The sequence below is a fragment of the Bombina bombina genome, chromosome 3 (assembly GCF_027579735.1).
Source record: "Bombina bombina isolate aBomBom1 chromosome 3, aBomBom1.pri, whole genome shotgun sequence".
Taxonomy (NCBI): domain Eukaryota; kingdom Metazoa; phylum Chordata; class Amphibia; order Anura; family Bombinatoridae; genus Bombina; species Bombina bombina.
The window spans coordinates 428,770,644-428,795,185 of NC_069501.1; the positions used below are offsets into that span (position 1 = coordinate 428,770,644).

Sequence of the window (24,542 nt, forward strand, 5' to 3'; positions counted from 1 at the left end):
ATAGGTTTACTCACTGTATCTATCCACATAAAAGTGAGTGGTCCAAAGGATTTTAACCCTTTTAAAATACTGGTTACTTATTCAGAAATTTAAAAATATATGAGATGGCAATGTTGGCACCAGTTTTGTGCCATGTTTGCCATCTGTTTATTGCAATATATGATTTTTTTTTTATAAAATGTAATTTTGTTTAGGTTTTTGGAAAGTGTATTATTTTATTTAATATAAAAATAACTGTAGATATCTTTATTTTACAAATTGCACAATAAGAAGCTGACTGATTAAGAAGATAACTTCAGCCTTGTACATTTTGCAGCTTTCTTGTACTTAATGCTCATTCACAGTACTTACCTTATAAATGACAATCAGCATAAACCACTGTGAATGAACATTAAGAACAAGAAAGCTGCAAAATGTTTCGTTTTCAGAATGATTGTCTAATGTCTATAGGTTGTTTGTTACATTAAAGTTGATTAAAAAAAAAAAGCTTTGAGTGGAGGTCACATGTTTCCTGTCTACAGTGGAACTCCAGTCTGCAGCTAGACCCTTCTCCAATCCCATCTCATGTGACCCGGAAACGGATTCAGGGATTTTGTCACGTGACCAGGAAGTGATTCTATGTCCTAGTAACTTTTTATGCTGAGTGTCAGTGAATGTTCTGCTTTTTTTTTTTTTTTAAGAATAAAACGTACTGCAATTAAAGCTGCCTTGCATGTGCTATGACTGGTTCCCGATGATAAAAAAGGACATCAATGACAATCTTATATAAACAGAAAGAGTAAGTTCCTGTATATTTTTCGTTTCTAAATAGCTGTAAAAAGAGAACCTGACAAATATACTCTGTGCTTTCACGGATCCGGAGCTGCTAAATCCAACCCCCCCCCCCCCCCCCACTATTGGTGAAACTTAGGATGGTAGAGAAATGATTGAAATTATAAGCTTGTATTTAATAGTGTGTTGCTGTCCTCTTTGGGAGTGAAATGATTAAACATGCTTTTTTTTAAACTGCATAAACGATTTATGGGATGAGGGATCTTATTTCCCCCATTTAGCCCTTGCAAATAAATAAATTAGCATAATCTTGTTGGGCATTTCAACAGTAAATAAGGTTCTTTTAGTACATTCACACAAACGTCTATCAGTTCTCAATCTGTTTATAGATGTAGATTAGCTCCAGTAACAGAGTTGCTTTAAGCTGTATAAAGCACGTTATTTGTAAACTATGAAACAACATCTTTGATCTCACTGTTCACTAGGTAGAACAGTAATGGCAAACATATTTGCACTGGTCCTTACAATACATTTAGCAACCAATGTTTCATTGCCTGAAGTACTTTACTCATATTACACATTGTTTATATTACTGCAAACTGGGACAAATGTAACATTAAAGCAGAGTAGGCAGATGCCAATGGGTGGCCTAGCCCTGTCATTGGACAATTATACTTTCTAGAACTAGATTTGTGTCATAACTAAAGTGCATATGCATGTTTATGGCCACTATAACAAGATAAAATAAGTGCAAATTAGGTAATTATGACTGCTAGAGGTACAAATTATTTTCTGGCTGCGCATACGGATTTCAGCAGGCAAAGAAAAAGTCATGCATTTTAAGTTATAATTCTGTGTATTCTAATACTAACTTGTATGTAATCTCTCTTCCACAAACTGAACATGAAAAATGTAATTATAATTTCTTAATATTATCTCTTGGAGATCTCTTACTATGTACTAAGTACTTGTATTTGTTTTTATTTTCTACCCCAGGCTAAATGTCATTGACAATACACTGTAAGACACATGGATCTAAAGACACAGCATCTCTTCATGGAAAAATACACTCTGCTGCTGTACGTCACCTTAAGCAGACAAAAAAGAGGTCATTCTCATTGCCTGTGACATTGAAACTCGCTGCAGATGTTTTGGCGGTGGATTGTGGGCTAAAGCCATGTTTTCTTTATGACTATAGTGCAGCAGGTGTGTCCCAAATAGAGAGTTATGTCAAGGAATTACAGCACCTGGGTTTGTTACAGGGCCATTTACACATCCTTAATATTGAAGGGAATATCCTCATCATCAATGTACCTATGGCTATCTCACATTTGGAAACATTACTACACAGTGAGGAATTGCCTATAATTGATGTTTCTGTCTATCTCAAACAACCAGTTATATGCAGTAAAAATCAGATTTCTGAGATACAGTCTCAGCTCAGTGAAATACTACATCATTTGTTACAGTACCAGATTAAACAGTCTACTATAACTTCTGTAGGTGACATATGCTGTCCTGACTGGAACCTTTGCACTATATTTGGTTATCTTCTTGGTTTTCCTTCAACTTACTGGTTTGATACTTCAAAAAGTTTTGACAATTGTTTATCCTTGATGCCCCTGCAACATGTCGTCGTCCATGCTTCTTGTGCTAGGATAGATCTCAACAAAGTACATATTTATTCATTTACGGTTCCTCAGTTTGTATACCAGTCCTTGAACATTCCCCTGCAGAGCTGGAAGGACAAACTGCACCAGAGATTTAATGAGCAAAGTAACTTTACAGACCTTCAGATCAGCATTAATACTGTCACATTGGCAGCCGTTACATTATGACTTTTATCATTCCAATTATATCTTTCCACCTACATACTTATAACTCAAATTAAATGGCACTTTATATACCATATAAATCTGAGTCCTTAAAATGAATGATTATTACAACAATTAGTGCTTTATTACTAGTTTAAACTCAGCCACTCAGCTGAAATACTGTGACATGTTCTTTGTAGTATTCTGAGGTTTGCTCTAATGTTTTCTCAAAACATATATTTTTCTGTAGCTTTCTATAAAATTAATATAACGAACAATTGTGAAAATGTCCTGAATACATTAAAGGGACAGTCAAGTCAAAATTAAACTTTCATGATTCAGGCAGTGGTTGCCAACCGCGGTCCTCAAGGACCCCCAACAGTCCTGGTTTTCATTATAGCTAAACCAGTGCACAGGTGAAGTAATCAGCTGATGGATGAGAGCAGGTTGGTTACAGATCAGCTGATTACTTCACCTGTGCACTGGTTTAGCTATAATGAAAACCAGGACTGTTGGGGGTCCTTGAGGACCGCGGTTGGCAACCACTGAGATAGGGCATGCAATTTTAAACAACTTTCCAATTTACTTTTATCATCAAATTTGCTTTGTTCTCTTGGTATTCTTTGTTGAAAGCTAAACATAGACCCATAAACTTGTTTCTAAGATTTTGAAGACAGCCTCTTATCTCAGTGTATTTTGATAGTTTGTCACAGTTAGACAGTGCTAGTTTGTGTGTGTCATATAGATAACATTGTGCTTACCCTTGTGGAGTTATTTATGAATCAGCACTGATTGGTTAAAATGCAAGCCTGTCAAAAAAACTGTGATAAGGGGGCAGTCTGTAGAGGTTTAGTTACAAGGTAATCACCAAGATAAAAAGGGTATTAATATAACCGTGTTGGTTAGGCAAAACTGGGAAATGGGTAATAAAGAGATTATCTATCTTTTTAAACAATAACATTTTTCAAGTAGACTGCCCCTTTAACATAGTGTTTACTGCCATTGTTTTCAGTGGCCAAATTACCTCCACCACTTGTCTTATTTCAGTCATTACAGGCTTGTAACTGAGTAGACAAGGCTTGCCTCTGTCATTTTGTTAGCAAAGCTTGAATTCTCTTGCAATATCTTATTTCACCCCCTCTGCTGAGGCCACTTACGGACAGTGATATAGAAAGGTAAACGTTTGTAAAGTTTGCTTTATGCACATCCCGTTCTCAGAATTGGGAAACTCACTATTTTCAAAGTTACACACCAGGAAAAAGGGACACAATCAATAAAGTATATTGTAAAGTTATATTTTCTATTGTGCATAATTAAACATATATTATAACCTCTGTTTAATTTCCCTTTAAAGGGATATTAAACACTCATGCACTGCCCTCTAATTATGGATGCCATCATTTTGGAACTTACGGTAGGTTACTGAAGGAGAGTTACTGCACACGTGCAAACACATGAGCACTGGAATTATAAAGGTAGACTACAACATGGGCACCTATGACTAGAGGGAGGCGTGGCATAATCTCAATACTATGCTTAATAAATGTATTTAGTAATGTGCCTTTGAGGGGCACCAGTAAATACGTTTGCTTTTTTTAAAGTGACCATTTATATATATTTCCTATGTTTTGAGCATTTTGAACAAAATCAATGCTTTACATCATCCCAGGTTTAAAAAAAATATTGGAAATTTGAAAGCACTTGCGCACAAAAAGAAATGTGCTGGAGGAGCTAAGTCCAAGCTCAGGTAAAACTCAAAATCTGTTTTTTTTCTTTATTAAGTAAACAACTAATTTGACATAATCTTTAGAAGTACAGCATCACCTTAACTTTTTTCCCCTTAGCACGACTTCTCCTATGGCTACATAGCATGTTGGAAATTCTTACAGATCCATGAGGTTTTGAAGACATGTCAGGTGTCCTCTGAACTCTGGCACGGATTATACATAGCACTACCCAGGCATCCCCATGCCTTCTGTCCATGACAATTCGCAGTTTGTTATAAAAAGGACAGGGGTGTCAGACCACAGTCTGTGTTGTCACATGCTAGTGATGTGGATAGTTTAGCAGCTATCTACAGGAAGTATCTATGAAATGTAAAATTTGTCAGTAAAACCAGCTCAGACCCCTTCTACTGCTCATCCTAACGTTTTCTTGTGTACAAATTCCTTTTCATGTGTATGCTCTTGTTTCATTACAAGCTTTTGTTTTGTTGCAAACCTAACTGTAGTTCCTGCCTTAAAGCCTGATCACAGACAATTCAGTTTCAGTGCAAATGTTACTATAGCCCCTGTTTTTCTTGCTACAGTTACAAATGTTTGGTTTAGTGGATTTTCTGTGTAATCTGCTCTACTGCTGTCTGTAGATTGTATGTGAACTCCAATACCTTTGCATATTTTTGCTTTTCTGGTGCAGTGGTTTGATCTTTCCATTCTTGTTCAATGAGGGGCCAGTTTAAGACAAACATCTGATAATACTCAGTGTTATGCTGCCTCCATGTTAAAGGGACAGTCAAGTCCAAAAAAACTTTCATGTTTCAAATTGTGCATGTAATTTTAAACAACTTTCCAATTTAATTTTATCACCAATTTTGCTTTGTTCTCTTGGTATTCTTAGTTGAAAGCTAAACCTAGGAGGTTCATATGCTAATTTCTGAGACCTTGAAGGCCGCCTCTAATCTAAATGCATTTTGATAGTTTTTCACCACTAGAGGGTGTTAGTTCACATGTTTCATATAGATAACATTGAGCTCATGCACATGAATTTACCATGGAGACAGCTCTGATTGGCTAAAATGCAAATCTGTCAAAAGAACTTAAATAAGGGGGCAGTCTGCTGAGGCTTAGATACAAGGTAATTACAGAGGTAAAAAGTGTATTAATATAACTGTGTTGGTTATGCAAAAATGGGGAATTGGTAATAAAGGGATTATCTATCTTTTAAAACAACAAAAATTCTGGTGTTGACTGTCCCTTTAAGGCTGTGTTATCCCTGTTCCCCTTCTGCTTTGCAAAATTGGGAATAGGTTGACGTGGCCAGTTTCATGCTATTTTTGTGCATTATTATTACTGCTAAAGGCAGTTATTGTTTTGCTTGTTCAGTCAGCAATATGAATGAGGTTGAGGTGGGACAGATTTATACAGAGTAATTTATAGTTGTTCTGTGATGCACTAATAGTTACTGCTTATTTGTCTGAAAATCCTTGCGCAAAGAGCTTTTTGTTGAGAAATCTGGGGAAAAACTGATAGTAGAAGTAAATCTGAACATGCTATTTTAAACACCTTTCCATCTGAATCATGAATATTTAATTTTGACTTTACTATCCCTTTAAACAAACAATATATCTTTGTGGGAACTAGCCAAAGGCTGGAAAACTATTGGAAGTCTATGTCCATATCTTTGAAGAGATGTCCCTATGCTTAGACGCAATGACGATTGATGGTTCAGCAATTCTTGTGCAGTTCAGTTTGTTTGTTTTTAGAGACAGTGTACGTGTAAAATTGTTCCTTAATGTATTTCCAATAAACTTGTTATACCAGGCATTTTTTTTGTTTTCATGAAATCGCTGATATTGTGCTTTGAAATCACATCATATTACAATGGGCTGAGCTTGCAGTTAAAATCAGATCTCATTATGTTATCACTTTGTGTACACACACATGCTTCTTTATCTTATATTTGTCTGTAAACAAAAGCTCAATACTTAGAGAACTGTCTGTCTGTACATTGCCTGTCAATAACCTGTACTTAAAGGGACATTAAACACTTTGAGATGGTAATGTACAATGATAAATCTTATATATATATATATATATATATATATATATATATATATTAAAAAAGTCTGCATTATACTTTAATTATTTATTTTGTCCTCTTTTCTTTTAAACTTTTCAGTTTCTGTTAGAAATGGAAGTGCAGAACACTGTTATATTCCACACAGCCATTGGCTGCACACTCTAGTGACCTATTTATAACTGGCTCTAATTGGCCACAGCAGAGAAAGTAACCTAAGTTACAATATGGCGGCTCCCATTGTTTTATAGACACTAAAACCTTACACCTATTTTGTCAATATTTAAACAACTAATGAAACTTTAAAACATACATCTACATGTTATGCAGAATAATCTTTTCTTTGAATGCTTAATTCTTTCTAGCATTTAGTTAAATGTCCCTTTAAGTATATAAACTTTCAGTATAGGTGGGGATACCACAGGCTAAATCAGCTATTTTAAATGCCAAATTAACATTTAAATGAGCTTCTTGTAAACAATTTAACATACTACAGCAGGTAAAATTGATAATTGGGAACAAATTAAAGGGGAGAACATTTTAAGTAAACTGTTCCTTTAAGGTTTCTTTTACAAAGGTTTTTCCTTCCACAAATTCCAAAGTGTTTTAAGAGATCTTCTGGATCTAAGTGTGTTTGTCCTCCTCGGGAACAGGGTTAATGGTTCTAGTGCAGTCTGTTTATAGAAGAGGGTATTTCATCTTGCCTTACATTCTATTTTTATTGCTCTGGAAAATGTCAATCTATGATATTAGACCTTATAGATAGTTAAAGGGCCACTAAACCCAAAATCTTTCTTTCATGATTCAGATAGAACATACAAATTTAAACAACATTACAATTTACTTCTATTATTTATTTTGCTTCATTTTTTAGATATCCTTATTTGAAGAAAAAGCAATGCACATGGGTGAGCCAATCACATGAGGCTTCTATGTGCAGCAACCAATCAGCAGCTACTGAGCATATCTAGATATGCTTTTCAGCAATGAATATCAAGAGAATAAAACAAATTAGATAATAGAAGTAAATTAGAAAGATGTTTAAAAATGCATTCTCTTTCTAAATCATGAAAGAAAAAATGTGGGTATCATGGCCCTTTAAGTTAGTCATTGAATTCAACCAAATTATTACATTACGTTCATTTATAGACAGTATTGGGGGGGGGGGGGCATGGATTGTGGATGCTTGTTTGTGTCAAGGATTTTTTTAAGCAATAAATAAAGGATGCTGCTGAGACTTTCACTCGCATTACCCACAGTCTATTAGTAGGTGCACCAATTTTCAGATGCATCACAGCCAAGGGACATACACATGCCACACACTAATTCCAGCTTTATTACTTAGATTTTTCATACTTAGTCTAGTAATTATGGAAACTGTGTTACGTATTAATAGCTATTCATCTAATTCACCTGGGAGTTACATCTCAATGCAACCTTATCACTTCTGTTATATACACAGCAAAAGGGATTTAACTGTTTAGCAATGTGAGCGGGGAATCTCCCTGTGTTTTTAATTTTTTGTGTGCACTGACTTAGCACGGTAGTTACAGTTAGTAACTGGACTATTTCCCCCTCTCCTTTTTTTTTTTTTTTTTTAAATTCCTCAACTGCTCCTTTGTTTCGTAGTGCAAGATATATATATATTTTTTTAATTATGAGGCCGGGCTAGATTTTTATGCAGTGCATTATGATTACACAAGGAGATTTTCCCTTTAATACTTATTGCCCAAGGTTGTCTGTCTCATATGTCTCAGACTTTATTCTACAAGGTCCCAGTTACATCGTTTCCAAACATTTTATTTATCATTTTTACATGTATTTACAGTTAAAAGATGGTGGTTGTCTTCATTTATTTTCTATGTCTGTTTGTGTATTCTTTCATGGAGCATTCTGAAATTTGCCCCTGCAACCTTACATTATCCTTTAGGGAGTAGATTCACAGATAACAATTTTATTTTCTATTTTTCAGGATTGTTACCAATTCAGCTCTGCAATGCCTGAATGGATCACATCCAGACATTCTCAAAGTTTTAATGCTGCTGCTGCTGCCTCTAAACCACTGTTTTTCAAACCTCTCCTCAGGCCACATTTTGAGGATATCTGAACTGGAGCACAGGTGAAACAATCAGCTGATTAGTAAACATGGTTATTTTACCTGCTCTTACCCAAGGTAATCCAGAAAACCTGGACTGTTGGGGAGTCTTGAGGACAGGTATGAAAACCAATGCTCTACAGGAATCTGACCTCCCTCATCAATACAAGGGAGTGCTTCAGGATTTAAAGGTTTGTGCACTCTGTAATTGTGGCGGCTATGCCTCCTTCAGGTATGCCCAATTTTCTTTTCTTTTTTTGAATGATACAAATTTAGCTTTGCAATCACTAAATGGATCACAATAGGCATTCTAACAGTCTAATGTTGCTCTTGCCTATAAATTAATCTGTCTTCCCTCTGTTTCCTCAATATAAAAGAGTGCTTCAGATTTTGCTCTAGGATTTAAAGGTTTGTGAGTTCTGTAGTTGTGGCGGCTATGCCGCCTCTTAAGTATGCGCAAAAATTCTATGTCTGAAAGTCAACCTAAACTTACATTATCAGTTTCTTCTGCATCATCAGAGATCAGAACACCTCAGGATAGCCCTTATAGTTTTCAGATTCAGACACCTCAGGTTGTCTACCTCTTTCATGTTTGAGCTTCAACATCTTAGCTTTGTTTAAAGAGGGTTAATTTACTTTAAGCACCCAGAGACCCTAAATCATCTGAGGGAAAAACTTTCCTAACAACTGGATTTAATTTTTAAACCTTCTGTACAGTCACAGGAGATTTTCTTCCTATTCTTATTAAAATAACTTTCAGAGGGGGCATGTCCTCCAGGCTATGGTCTAAACTGGAAGCTCTGCAATCATTTTAATTCTGCTGTGTAAATAAATAACAGAATTTATGCTTACCTGATAAATTACTTTCTCCAACGGTGTGTCCGGTCCACGGCGTCATCCTTACTAGTGGGAATATCTCTTCCCCAACAGGAAATGGCAAAGAGTCCCAGCAAAGCTGGCCATATAGTCCCTCCTAGGCTCCGCCCACCCCAGTCATTCGACCGACGGACAGGAGGAAAAAATAGGAGAAACCATATGGTGTCGTGGTGACTGTAGTTAGAGAAAACATAATTTATGCTTACCTGATAAATTTATTTCTCTTGTAGTGTATCCAGTCCACGGATCATCCATTACTTATGGAATATATTCTCCTTCCCAACAGGAAGTTGCAAGAGTCCACTCACAGCAAAGCTGCTATATAGCTCCTCCCCTAACTGCCATACTCAGTCATTCAACCGAAAACATGCAGAGAAAGGAAAAACCATAGGGTGCAGTGGTGACTGTAGTTCAAATGAAAAAATTACCTGCCTTAAAGTGACAGGGCGGGCCGTGGACTGGATACACTACAAGAGAAATAAATTTATCAGGTAAGCATAAATTATGTTTTCTCTTGTTAAGTGTATCTAGTCCACGGATCATCCATTACTTATGGAATACCAACAAAGCTAAAGTACACGGATGATGGGAGGGACAAGGCAGGTACTTAAACGGAAGTTACCACTGCCTGTAAGAAACCCTTTCTCCCAAAAATAGCCTCCGAAGAAGCAAGGTATCAAATTTGTTAAATTTGAAAAAGTATGAAGCGCAGACCAAGACTCTGTCTTGTAAATCTGTTCAACAGAAGCCACATTTAAAAAAGGCCCAAGTGAAAACCACAGCTCTAGTAGAATGAGCTGTAATCCCTTCAGGAGGCTGCTGTCCAGCAGTCTCATAAGCTAAATGAATTATGCTTTTCAACCAAAAAGACAGAGAGGCTGCCGAAGTCTTTTGACCTCTCCTCTGTCCAGAATAGACAACAAACAAGGTGAACGTTTGATGAAAACTGTAGTAGCTTGTAAGTAAAACTTTAAAGCACAAACCACGTCCAATATTGTGTAATAGACGTTCCTTCTTTGAGGAAGGATTAGGATACAAGCATGGAACAACTATCTCTTGAGTGATGTTCTTGTTAGATACCACCTTAGGAAAAAACCCAGGTTGGTACGCAGGACTACCTTATCCGTACGAAGGACCAGATAAGGAGAATCACATTGTAACACAGATAACTTGGAGACTCTACGAGTCGAGGAAATAGCTACCCAAAAGGAACTTTCCAAGATAAAGATTGATATCTATGGAACAAAAAAGGTTCAAACGGAACTTCTTGAAGAACCTTAAGAACCAGGTTTAAGCTCCATGGTGGAGCAACAGTTTTAAACACAGGCTTGGATCTAACCAAAGCCTGACCAAATGCCTGAACGTCTAGAATACCTGCCAGACGCTTGTGCAAAAAAATAGACAGAGTAAAAATCTGTCCCTTTTAAGGAATTAGCTGACAACCCTTTTCTCCAAAACATCTTGGAGAAAAGATAATATCCTGGGAATCCAGACTTTACTCCATGAGTAACCCTTGGATTCATAACAATCAGATATTTACACCATATCTATGTTCAATTTTCCTAGAGACAGGCTTTCATGTCTGTATTAAGGTATCAATGACTGACTCGGAGAAGCCATGCTTTGATGACATCAAGCGTTCAGTCTCCAGGCAGTCCATCTCAGATTGATTCTATTTAGATGGTTGAAAGGACCCTGAGGTAGAGGGACCTGTCTCAGAAGCAGAGACCGTGATGGAAAGGATGACATGTCCACCAGATCTGCATACCAGGTCCTGCGTGGCTACGCAGGCGCTGACAAAAACACCAAAGCCCTCTCCTGCTTGGTCTTGAACTCCGGAGGAAATCCCACTCCCCCGGAAGAAAAGTCTGACGACTTAGAAAAACCACCTCCCAGTTCTCAACACCTGGGATATGGATAGCTGATAGACAAGAGTGAGTCTCTGTCCAGTGAATTATTGTAAGACTTCTAACATCGCTAGGGAACTTCTGTTCCCCCTTGATGGCTGATGTAAACCACAGTCGTGTATATTGTCCGACTGAATATGATGTACCTCAGAGTTGCTAACTGAGGCCAAGTCTGAAGAGCATGGAATATCACTCCCAGTTCCAGAATATTTATTAGAAGGAGGGTCTCCACCTAAGTCCACTATCCCTGAGCCTTCAGGGAGTTCCAGACTGCATCCCAACCTAAAAGGCTGGCATCTATTGTAACAATTGTCCCATCTGACCTGCGGACGGTCATACCCTTGGACAGATGGACCCGACATAGTCACCAGAGAATCTCTGGTCTCTTGGTCCAGGTTTAACAGGGGGACAAACCTGTGTAATCCCCGTTCCTCTGACTGAGCATGCATAGTTGCAGCGGTCTGAAATGTAGACGTGCAAACGGTTCTATGTCCCTTGCCGCTACCATTAAGCCGATTTCATTCATGTACTGAGCCACCGAAGGGCGCGGATGGAATGAAAAACACGGCAGAAATTTAGAAACTTTGACAACCTGGACTCCGTCAGGTAAATTTTCATTTCTACAGAATCTATCAGAGTCCCTAAGAGGGAAACCCTTGAGATTGGGGATAGAGAACTCTTTCCTTGTTCACTTTCCACCCATGTGATCTCAGAAATGCCAGTACTACGTCCGTATGAGACTTGGCAATTTGGATGTTTGACGCCTGTATCAGGATGTCGTCTAAATAAGGGGCCACTTCTATGCCCCGCGGCCTAAGGACCGCCAAAGTGACCCCAGAACCTCCATAAAGATTTTTGGGGCTGTAGATATCCCAACGAAAAGAGCTACAAACTGGTAATGCCTGTCTAGAAAGGCAAACCTGAAAAACAATGGTGATCTTTATGCATCACAATGTGAGGATAAACATCCTTCAACTCCATTGTAGTCCTCTATTGACTCTCCTGGATCATAGTTAAGATGGTACGAATAGTTTCCATCTTAAAAGACGGAATTCTGAGGAATTTGTTTAAGATCTTTAGATCCAAAATAGGTCTGAAGGTTCCCTCTCCTTGGGAACCACAAACAGATTTGAGTAAAAACTCTGTCCCTGTTCCTCTCTTGGAACTGGATGGATCTTGTACACAATGTAAGAATGCCTCCTTCTTTATCTGGTTTGCAGATAATTGGAAAGGCGAAATCTCCCCTTTTTTGGGGGGGAATCTTTGAAAATCCAGAAGATATCTCTGGGATATAAATTCCAATGCCTAGGGATCCTGGGTATCTCTTGCCCACGCCTGGGCGAAGAATGAAAATCTGCCCCCTATAGGATCCGTTACCGGATAGGGGTCTGTTCCTTCATGCTGCCTTAGAGGCAGCAGCAGGCTCCTTGGCCTGCTTATCTTTGTTCCAGGTCCGATTGTCTCCAGACCGCCTTGGACTGAGCAAAAATTCCCTCTTGTTTTGCCTTAGAGGAAGTGGATGCCACACCTGCCCTGAAGTTTTAAAAGGCACGAAAATTAGACCTTTCTTGGCCCTTGATTTGGACCTATCCTGAGGAAGGGCATGACCTTTTCCTCCAGTGATATAAGCAATAATCTCCTTCAAACCAGGCCCGAATAGGGTCTGCCCCTTGAAGGGAAGTTAAGTAGCTTATTTATTAAAGTCACGACAGCTGACCATGATATAAGCCATAGCGCTCTGCGCGCCAGTATAGTAAAAAACAGAATTCTTAGCCGTTAGTCTAGTCAAATGAACAAAGGCATCAGAAAACAAAGGAATTGGCTAGCATAAGCTTGTCAAATATATTCATCCAATGGAGTCGCTAACTGTAAAGCCTCATCAAGAGACTCAACCCAGAACGCCGCAGCAGCAGTGACAGAAGCAATGTATGCAAGGGGCTGCAGGATAAAACCCTGTTGAATAAACATTTTTTATCCATTGGATCTAAAAAGCACAACTGTCCTCGCCAGAGGTAGTGGTACGCCTAGCTAGAGTAGAAACTCTTCTCTCCACCTTAGGAACTGTCTGCCAGAAGTCCCGTGTGGTCGTAGCTATTAGAAAACATTCTTCTAAAAAATAGGAGGGGAAGAGAACGGCACACCTGGTCTATCCCATTCCTTATTAAATTTTTTTTAATAAACCTCTTTAGGTATTGGAAAAACATCAGTACACACCGGCACTGCATATTATTTATCCAGTCTACACAATTTCTCTGGCCCTGCGATTGTACACATTCATTCAGGGCAGCCAAAGCCTCCCTGAGCAACAAGTGGAGGTTCTCAAGCATAAATTTTAAATGTAGAAATATCAGAATCAGGTTAAATCATCTTCCCTGAGTAAAAAAAAAAAATCACCCACAGACTAAGCATATTGTGAGGTAGTATCATACATGGTTCTTAAAGCGTCTGTATGCTCTGTATCTACCCCCAGAGCTATCTGCTTTCCTTTAATTTCAGGTAGTCTAATACTGCTGCCAGAGTATTATTCACCACCTTTGCCATGTCTTGTAAAATAAACGCTATGGACGCCCTTGATGTACTTGGCGCCATTTGAGCGTGAGTCCCTGAAGCGGGAGTCAAAAGGTCTGACACGTGGGGAGAGTTAGTCGGCATAACTTTCCCCTCGACAGAATCCCCTGGTAAAATAAACGCTATGGGTGCCCTTGATGTACTTGGCGCCATTTGAGCGTGAGTCCCTAAAGCGGGAGTCAAAAGGTCTGACACGTGGGGAGTTAGTCGGCATAACTACCCCCACGACAGAATCCTCTGGTGATAATGTTTTTAAAGACAACAAATGATCTTTATTGTTTAACATGAAATCAGTACATCTGGTACACATTCTAAGATGGGGTTCCACCATGGCTTTAAAACATAATGAACACAGAGCTTCCTCTATGTCAGACATGTTAGAACAGACTAATAATGAGACTAGTAAGCTTGGAAAACACTTTAAATCAAGTTAACAAGCAAATATATAAAACGTTACTGTGCCTTTAAGAGAAACAAATTTTGTCAAAATTTGAAAAACAGTGAAAAAAGGCAGTAAAACAAACGAAATTTTTACAGTACATGTAATAAGGTAACAGAGCATTGCACCCACTTGCAAATGGATGATTAACCCCTTAATGCAAAAAACAGATAAAAAAAACGACATAGACGTTTTTAAAAACAGACACAACAAACTGCCACAGCAGAGCTGTGGATTACCTTCCCTATAAACGATTTTGGAAGTCTTTTTAGCCCTTTAGAAATGTCCTGTAGTATTCATGGGACTGCTGAGGGAATCTGGATAATTCATTTTGTAATTTTAACTGCGCAAAAAAGCGCTAAATTAGGCCCTTCCCACTCATATTACAACAGTGGGAAGCTTCAGTTAACTGTTTCTATGCAAAATTTAAGCCAGCCATGTGGAAAAAACTTAGGCCCCAATAAGTTTTATCACCAAACATATGTTAAAAAACGATTAAACATGCCAGCAAACGTTTTAAAACACATTTTTACAAGAGTATGTATCTCTATTAATAAGCCGGATACCAGTCGCTTTTACTGCATTTAAGGCTATACCAACATTACAGTGTTATCACCAATGTACGTTAAAAAACGATTAAACATGCCAGCAAACGTTTTAAAACACATTTTTATAAGAGTATGTATCTCTATTAATAAGCCTGATACCAGTCGCTATCGCTGCATTTAAGGCTTTACTTACATTACTTCGGTATCAGCAGTATTTTCTTAGTCAATTCCATTCCTAGAAAAATATTTTACTGCACATACCTTATCTGCAGGAAAACCTGCACGCCATTCCCCCTCTGAAGTACCTCACTCCTCAGAATGTGTGAGAACAGCAAATGGATCTTAGTTACGTCTGCTAAGATCATAGAAAAACGCAGGCAGATTCTTCTTCCAAATACTGCCTAAGATAAACAGCACACTCCGGTGCCATTTAAAAATAACAAACTTTTGATTGAAGAATAAACTAAGTATAAAAAACCACAGACTCTCACGACCTCTTATCTATGTTGAGGCTTGCAAGAGAATGACTGAGTATGGCAGTTAGGGGAGGAGCTATATAGCAGCTTTGCTGTGGGTGGACTCTTGCAACTTCCTGTTGGGAAGGAGAATATATTCCATAAGTAATGGATGATCCGTGGACTGGATACACTTAACAAGAGAAAATAATTCATCGGACCTGATTAAAAAACCAGGGCGGGCCGTGGACCGGACACACCGTTGGAGAAAGTAATTTATCAGGTAAGCATAAATTCTGTTTTCTCCAACATTGGTGTGTCCGGTCCACGGCGTCATCCTTACTTGTGGGAACCAATACCAAAGCTTTAGGACACGGATGAAGGGAGGGAGCAAATCAGGTCACCTAAACGGAAGGCACCACGGCTTGCAAAACCTTTCTCCCAAAAATAGCCTCCGAAGAAGCAAAAGTATCAAATTTGTAAAATTTGGCAAAAGTGTGCAGTGAAGACCAAGTCGCTGCCTTACATATCTGATCAACAGAAGCCTCGTTCTTGAAGGCCCATGTGGAAGCTACAGCCCTAGTGGAGTGAGCTGTGATTCTTTCAGGAGGCTGCCGTCTGGCAGTCTCATAAGCCAATCGGATGATGCTTTTAAGCCAAAAAGAAAGAGAGGTAGAAGTTGCTTTTTGACCTCTCCTTTTACCAGAATAGACGACAAACAGAGAAGAAGTTTGTCTGAAGTCTTTCGTAGCTTCTAAGTAGAATTTTAGAGCACGGACTACATCTAAATTGTGTAGCAAACGTTCCTTCTTTGAAACTGGATTCGGACACAAAGAAGGTACAACTATCTCCTGATTAATATTTTTGTTGGAAACAACCTTTGGTAGAAAACCAGGCTTAGTACGCAAAACAACCTTATCTGAATGGAACACCAGATAGGGTGGAGTACATTGTAGAGCAGATAACTCAGAAACTCTTCTAGCAGAAGAAATAGCAACCAAAAACAAAACTTTCCAAGATAACAACTTAATATCTACGGAATGCAAAGGTTCAAACGGAACCCCTTGAAGAACTGAAAGAACTAGATTTAAACTCCAGGGAGGAGTCAAAGGTCTGTAAACAGGCTTGATCCGAACCAAAGCCTGAACAAATGCTTGAACATCTGGCACAACTGCCAGTCGTTTGTGCAGTAGGACAGATAAAGCAGAAATCTGTCCCTTTAGAGAACTTGCAGATAATCCTTTATCCAAACCTTCTTGTAGAAAGGAAAGAATCCTAGGAATCTTTATCTTATTCCATGGGAATCCCTTGGATTCACACCAGCAGATATATCTTTCCATATTTTATGGTAAATCTTTCTAGTTACCGGTTTTCTGGCTTGAACCAGAGTATCTATCACTGAATCTGAAAACCCACGCTTTGATAGAATCAAGCGTTCAATCTCCAAGCCGTCAGCTGGAGGGAGACCAGATTTGGATGTTCGAATGGACCCTGAACAAGAAGGTCCTGTCTCAAAGGATGCTTCCATGGTGGAACCGATGACATATTCACCAGGTCTGCATACCAAGTCCTGCGTGGCCACGCAGGAGCTATCAAGATCACCGAGGCCCTCTCCTGTTTGATCCTGGCTACCAGCCTGGGAATGAGAGGAAACGGTGGAAACACATAAGCTAGGTTGAAGGTCCAAGGCGCTACTAGTGCATCCACTAGAGTCGCCTTGGGATCCCTGGATCTGGACCCGTAGCAAGGAACCTTGAAGTTCTGACGGGACGCCATCAGATCCATATCTGGAATGCCCCATAGTTGCGTCAACTGGGCAAAGATCTCCGGGTGGAGTTCCCACTCCCCCGGATGGAATGTCTGACGACTCAAATAATCCGCTTCCCAGTTTTCCACACCTGGAATGTGGATCGCAGATAGGTGGCAGGAGTGATTCTCCGCCCATTGTATTATTTTGGTCACTTCTTTCATCGCCAGGGAACTCCTTGTTCCCCCCTGATGATTGAGATACGCAACAGTCGTCATGTTGTCTGATTGGAATCTTATGAATCTGGCCTTTGCTAGCTGAGGCCAAGCCTGGAGAGCATTGAATATCGCTCTTAGTTCCAGAATGTTTATCGGGAGAAGAGACTTCCCGAGACCACAGTCCCTGATCTTTCAGGGATTCCCAGACCGTGCCCCAGCCCACTAGGCTGGCGTCGGTCGTGACGATGACCCACTCTGGACTGCGGAAGCTCATTCCCTGGGATAGGTGATCCTGGGTTAGCCACCAACGGAGTGAGTCTCTGGTCTTCTGATCTACTTGAATCACTGGAGACAAGTCTGTATAATCCCCATTCCACTGTTTCAGCATGCACAGTTGTAATGGTCTTAGATGAATTTGCGCAAAAGGAACTATGTCCATTGCTGCAACCATCAATCCTACTACTTCCATGCACTGAGCTACGGAAGGACGAGGAATAGAATGAAGAACTTGACAAGCGTTTAGAATTTTTGACTTTCTGACATCTGTCAAGAAAATCCTCATTTCTAAGGAATCTATTATTGTTCCCAAGAAGGGAACTCTTGTCGACGGAGACAGGGAACATTTTTCTATGCTCACCTTCCATCCGTGAGATCTGAGAAAGGCCAAAACGATGTCTGAGTGAGCCTTTGCCTTTGAAAGAGACGACGCTTGTACTAGAATGTCGTCCAAGTACGGTACTACTGCAATGCCCCTTGGTCTTAGAACCGCTAGAAGGGATCCGAGTACCTTTGTGAAAATCCTTGGAGCAGTGGCTAACCCGAATGGGAGGGCCACAAACTGGTAATGTTTGTCCAGAAAGGCGAACCTTAGGAACTGATGATGTTCCTTGTGGATAGGGATATGTAGATACGCATCCTTTAGATCCACGGTAGTCATAAATTGACCTTCCTGAATTGTGGGTAGAATCGTTTGAATGGTTTCCATCTTGAACGATGGTACTCTGAGAAATTTGTTTAGGATCTTTAGATCCAGGATTGGTCTGAAAGTTCCCTCTTTTTTGGGAACCACAAACAGATTTGAGTAAAATCCCATTCCTTGTTCCGCCGTTGGAACTGGGTGTATCACTCCCATCTTTAACAGGTCTTCTACACAATGTAAAAATGCCTGTCTCTTTATTTGGTTTGAGGATAAGTGAGACATGTGGAACCTTCCCCTTGGGGGTAGTTCCTTGAATTCCAGAAGATAACCCTGAGAAACTACTTCTAGCGTCCAGGGATCCTGAACATCTCTTGCCCAAGACTGAGCAAAGAGAGAGAGTCTGCCCCCCACTAGATCCGGTCCCGGATTGGGGGCTACTCCTTCATGCTGTTTTGTTAGCAGCGGCAGGCTTCTTGGCCTGCTTACCCTTGTTCCAGCCTTGCATCGGTTTCCAGGCTGGTTTGGTCTGTGAGGTATTACCCTCTTGTTTAGAGGATGCAGAATTAGAGCCCGGTCCGTTCCTGAAATTACGAAAGGAACGAAAATTAGACTTATTCTTGGCTTTGAAAGGCCTATCTTGTGGGAGGGCGTGGCCCTTTCCCCCAGTGATGTCTGAGATAATCTCTTTCAATTCTGGCCCGAAGAGAGTTTTACCCTTGAAGGGGATATTAAGCAATTTTGTCTTGGAAGATACATCCGCTGACCAAGACTTTAGCCAAAGCGCTCTGCGCGCCACAATTGCAAACCCTGAATTTTTCGCCGCTAATCTAGCTATTTGCAAAGCGGCATCTAAAATAAAAGAGTTAGCCAACTTAAGTGCGTGAACTCTGTCCATAACCTCCTCATATGGAGTCTCTCTACTGAGCGACTTTTCTAGTTCCTCGAACCAGAACCACGCTGCTGTAGTGACAGGAACAATGCACGAAATGGGTTGAAGAAGGTAACCTTGCTGTATAAAAATCTTTTTAAGCAAACCCTCCAATTTTTTATCCATAGGATCTTTGAAAGCACAATTATCCTCGATAGGAATAGTAGTGCGCTTGTTTAGAGTAGAAACTGCCCCCTCGACCTTAGGGACTGTCTGCCATAAGTCCTTTCTGGGGTCAACCATAGGAAATAATTTCTTAAATATAGGAGGGGGAACAAAAGGTATGCCGGGCTTCTCCCATTCCTTATTCACTATGTCCGCCACCCGCTTGGGTATAGGAAAAGCGTCGGGGTGCACCGGAACCTCTAGGAACTTGTCCATCTTGCATAATTTTTCTGGAATGACCAGGTTGTCACAATCATCCAGAGTAGATAATACCTCCTTAAGCAGTGCGCGGAGATGTTCTAATTTAAATTTAAATGTCACAACATCAGGTTCAGCCTGTTGGGAAATTATTCCTGAATCTGAAATTTCCCTATCTGACAAAACCTCCCTCATGGCCCCTTCAGATTGGTGTGAGGGTATGACAGAACAATTATCATCAGCGCCTTCCTGCTCTTCAGTGTTTAAAACAGAGCAATCGCGCTTTCTCTGATATGCAGGCATTTTGGATAAAATATTTGCTATGGAGTTATCCATTCCAGCCGTCAATTGTTGCATGGTAATAAGCATTGGTGCGCTAGAAGTACTAGGTGCCTCCTGCGTGTGCAAAACTGGTGTAGACACAGAAGGAGATGATGTAGAACCATGTCTACTCCCTTCATCTGATGAATCATCTTGGGCAACTTCATTATCTGTGACAGTACTGTCCTTACTTTGTTTGGACGCTTTAGCACAATTATCACATAATTTAGAAGGGGGAGACACATTGACTTTCATACATATAGAACATAGCTTATCTGAAGGCACAGACATGTTAAACAGGCTTAAACTTGTCAGCAAAACACAAAAACCGTTTTAAATCAAAACCGTTACTGTCTCTTTAAATTTTAAACAGAGCACACTTTATTACTGAATATGTGAAAAAATAGGAAGGAATTGTTCAAAATTTACCAAAATTTCACCACAGTGTCTTAAAGCATTAAAAGTATTGCACACCCATTTTCAGAGCTTTAACCCGTAAAAAATAACGAAACCGGAGCCGGTTACAGTTTTAACCCCTCTACAGTCCCAGCTACAGCCTCCGCTGCGACTCTACCAAACCCAGAGGGGAATACGATACCAAATGACGCCTTCTAGGAACTTTTCCAATTATTTTCAGGTCCTCACACATGCATCTGCATGTCTTGCTCTCAAAAACAACTGCGCAGTAATGGCGCGAAAATGAGGCTCAGCCTACAACTGGGAAGGCCCTTCCTGACTGGAAAAGGTGTCTAACATAGTGCCTGACGTTAAAAAACGTTCCCCAAGTTTATAACAAACTCTTGATAGTAGAATAAAAAACTACAACTAAACACACTCTTAACCATCTCCGTGGAGATGTCGGCAAAGAGAATGACTGGGGTGGGCGGAGCCTAGGATGGACTATATGGCCAGCTTTGCTGGGACTCTTTGCCATTTCCTGTTGGGGAAGAGATATTCCCACAAGTAAGGATGACGCCGTGGACCGGACACACCAATGTTGGAGAAATTGCAAAGCCAACCAGCGTCAGATTTTGCTGCGCAGGACAGTGGACACCCAGTTGGATCAGGATAACATCAATTATGCTTACCAGATAATTTCCTTTCCTTCTGTATGAGGAGAGTCCACAGCTTCATTCCTTACTTGTGGGAAATACAAAACCTGGCCACCAGGAGGAGGCAAAGACACCCCAGCCAAAGGCTTAAATACCTCCCCCACTTCCCTCATATCCCAGTCATTCTGCCAAGGGAACAAGGAACAGTAGGAGAAATATCAGGGTATAAATGGTGCCAGAAGAACAAAACAAAATTTGGGTCCGCCCATTGGAGAATACGAGCGGGGGCCATGGACTCTTCTCATACAGAAGGAAAGGAAATTATCTGGTAAGCATAATTTATGTTCTCCTTCTTAATATGAGGAGAGTCCACGGCTTCATTCCTTACTTGTGGGAAACATATACCCAAGCTCCAGAGGACACTGAATGAACGGGAGGGCAAAAAAGGTGGACCCTATTCTGAGGGCACCACAACCTGCTAAATCTTTCTCCCAAAAGCTTCTTCAGCCAAAGCAAAAACGTCAAACTTGTAAAATTTAGAAAAGGTATGTAAGGAGGACCAGGTAGCTGCCCTTCAAATCTGATCCATAGAGGCCTCATTCTTGAAGACCCAAGAGGTAGCCACTGCTCTAGTTGAATGAGCCTTAATCCTCTGAGGAGGCTTATGTCCCACTGTCTCATAAGCTAAGCGAATAATGCTCAACCAAAAAGATAAGGAAGTGGACGAGGCCTTCTGCCCCCTACGCTTCCCAGAATAGACAACAAACAAAGAAGTAGCCTGAAGATAAAACTTTAAGGCCCGAACCACATCCAAATTATGAAGTAACCATTCCTTTGAAGAAGAAGGATTAGGACACAAGGAAGGAACCACAATCTACTGATTGATGTTGCGATCTGAAACGACCTTATGAAGAAAACCTAACCCAGTACGAAGAACAGTCTTATCAGCATGAAATACCAGGTAAGGAGGCTCACATGGCAAGGCAGCTATTTCAGAGACGTGCCAAAGCAATAGCCAGTAGAAAAACAAAATTTATGCTTACCTGATAAATTTATTTCTTTTTTGACATGATGAGTCCATGGATCATCTTAATTACTAATGGGATATTCACCTCCTGGTCAGCAGGAGGCGGCAAAGAGCACCACAGCAAAGCTGTTAAATAGCTCCTCCCTTCCCTCCCAATCGACCGAAGTTAAGGATAGAAAACAGAATTTATGCTTACCTGATAAATTACTTTCTCCAACGGTGTGTCCGGTCCACGGCGTCATCCTTACTTTTGGGAATATCTCTTCCCCAACAGGAAATGGCAAAGAGTCCCAGCAAAGCTGGCCATATAGTCCCTCCTAGGCTCCGCCCACCCCAGACATTCGACCGACGGACAGGAGGAAAAAATAGGAGAAACCATATGGTGTCGTGGTGACTGTAGTTAGAGAAAATAATGAATCGGACCTGATTAAAAAACCAGGGCGGGCCGTGGACCGGACACACTGTTGGAGAAAGTAATTTATCAGGTAAGCATAAATTCTGTTTTCTCCAACATTGGTGTGTCCGGTCCACGGCGTCATCCTTACTTGTGGGAACCAATACCAAAGCTTTAGGACACGGATGAGGGGGAGGGAGCAAATCAGGTCACCTAAACGGAAGGCACCACGGCTTGCAAAACCTTTCTCCCAAAAATAGCCTCCGAAGAAGCAAAAGTATCAAATTTGTAAAATTTGGCAAAAGTGTGCAGTGAAGACCAAGTCGCTGCCTTACATATCTGATCAACAGAAGCCTCGTTCTTGAAGGCCCATGTGGAAGCTACAGCCCTAGTGGAGTGAGCTGTGATTCTTTCAGGAGGCTGCCGTCTGGCAGTCTCATAAGCCAATCGGATGATGCTTTTAAGCCAAAAAGAAAGAGAGGTAGAAGTTGCTTTTTGACCTCTCCTTTTACCAGAATAGACGACAAACAGAGAAGAAGTTTGTCTGAAGTCTTTCGTAGCTTCTAAGTAGAATTTTAGAGCACGGACTACATCTAAATTGTGTAGCAAACGTTCCTTCTTTGAAACTGGATTCGGACACAAAGAAGGTACAACTATCTCCTGATTAATATTTTTGTTGGAAACAACCTTTGGTAGAAAACCAGGCTTAGTATGCAAAACAACCTTATCTGAATGGAACACCAGATAGGGTGGAGTACATTGTAGAGCAGATAACTCAAACTCTTCTAGCAGAAGAAATAGCAACCAAAAACAAAACTTTCCAAGATAACAACTTAATATCTACGGAATGTAAAGGTTCAAACGGAACCCCTTGAAGAACTGAAAGAACTAGATTTAAACTCCAGGGAGGAGTCAAAGGTCTGTAAACAGGCTTGATCCGAACCAAAGCCTGAACAAATGCTTGAACATCTGGCACAACTGCCAGTCGTTTGTGCAGTAGGACAGATAAAGCAGAAATCTGTCCCTTTAGAGAACTTGCAGATAATCCTTTACCAAACCTTCTTGTAGAAAGGAAAGAATCCTAGGAATGCTTATCTTATTCCATGGGAATCCCTTGGATTCACACCAGCAGATATATCTTTTCCATATTTTATGGTAAATCTTTCTTGTTACCGGTTTTCTGGCTTGAACCAGAGTATCTATCACTGAATCTGAAAATCCACGCTTTGATAGAATCAAGCATTCAATCTCCAAGCCGTCAGCTGGAGGGAGACCAGATTTGGATGTTCGAATGGACCCTGAACAAGAAGGTCCTGTCTCAAAGGTAGCTTCCATGGTGGAGCCGATGACATATTCACCAGGTCTGCATACCAAGTCCTGCGTGGCCACGCAGGAGCTATCAAGATCACCAAGGCCCTCTCCTGTTTGATCCTGGCTACCAGCCTGGGAATGAGAGGAAACGGTGGAAACACATAAGCTAGGTTGAAGGTCCAAGGCGCTACTAGTGCATCCACTAGAGTCGCCTTGGGATCCCTGGATCTGGACCCGTAGCAAGGAACCTTGAAGTTCTGACGGGACGCCATCAGATCCATATCTGGAATGCCCCATAGTTGCGTCAACTGGGCAAAGATCTCCGGGTGGAGTTCCCACTCCCCCGGATGGAATGTCTGACGACTCAAATAATCCACTTCCCAGTTTTCCACACCTGGAATGTGGATCGCAGATAGGTGGCAGAAGTGATTCTCCGCCCATTTTATTATTTTGGTCACTTCTTTCATCGCCAGGGAACTCCTTGTTCCCCCCTGATGATTGAGATACGCAACAGTCGTCATGTTGTCTGATTGGAATCTTATGAATCTGGCCTTTGCTAGCTGAGGCCAAGCCTGGAGAGCATTGAATATCGCTCTTAGTTCCAGAATATTTATCGGGAGAAGAGACTCTTCCTGAGACCACAGTCCCTGAGCTTTCAGGGATTCCCAGACCGCGCCCCAGCCCACTAGGCTGGCGTCGGTCGTGACGATGACCCACTCTGGACTGCGGAAGCTCATTCCCTGGGATAGGTGATCCTGGGTTAGCCACCAACGGAGTGAGTCTCTGGTCTTCTGATCTACTTGAATCACTGGAGACAAGTCTGTATAATCTCCATTCCACTGTTTCAGCATGCACAGTTGTAATGGTCTTAGATGAATTCGCGCAAAAGGAACTATGTCCATTGCTGCAACCATCAATCCTACTACTTCCATGCACTGAGCTACGGAAGGACGAGGAATAGAATGAAGAACTTGACAAGCGTTTAGAAGTTTTG

General features: G+C 40.7%; 1 protein-coding gene across 1 annotated transcript; it reads left to right on the forward strand.

Annotated features, from left to right (window-relative positions):
• Positions 1 to 612: 612 nt before the first annotated feature.
• Positions 613 to 6,127, forward strand: C3H1orf74 (chromosome 3 C1orf74 homolog). Its single transcript, XM_053706643.1, has 2 exons — positions 613 to 778; positions 1,768 to 6,127. Exon 2 carries the CDS (start codon positions 1,773 to 1,775, stop codon positions 2,607 to 2,609), a length of 837 nt encoding a protein of 278 aa, XP_053562618.1. The 5' UTR covers positions 613 to 778; positions 1,768 to 1,772; the 3' UTR covers positions 2,610 to 6,127.
• Positions 6,128 to 24,542: the final 18,415 nt, after the last annotated feature.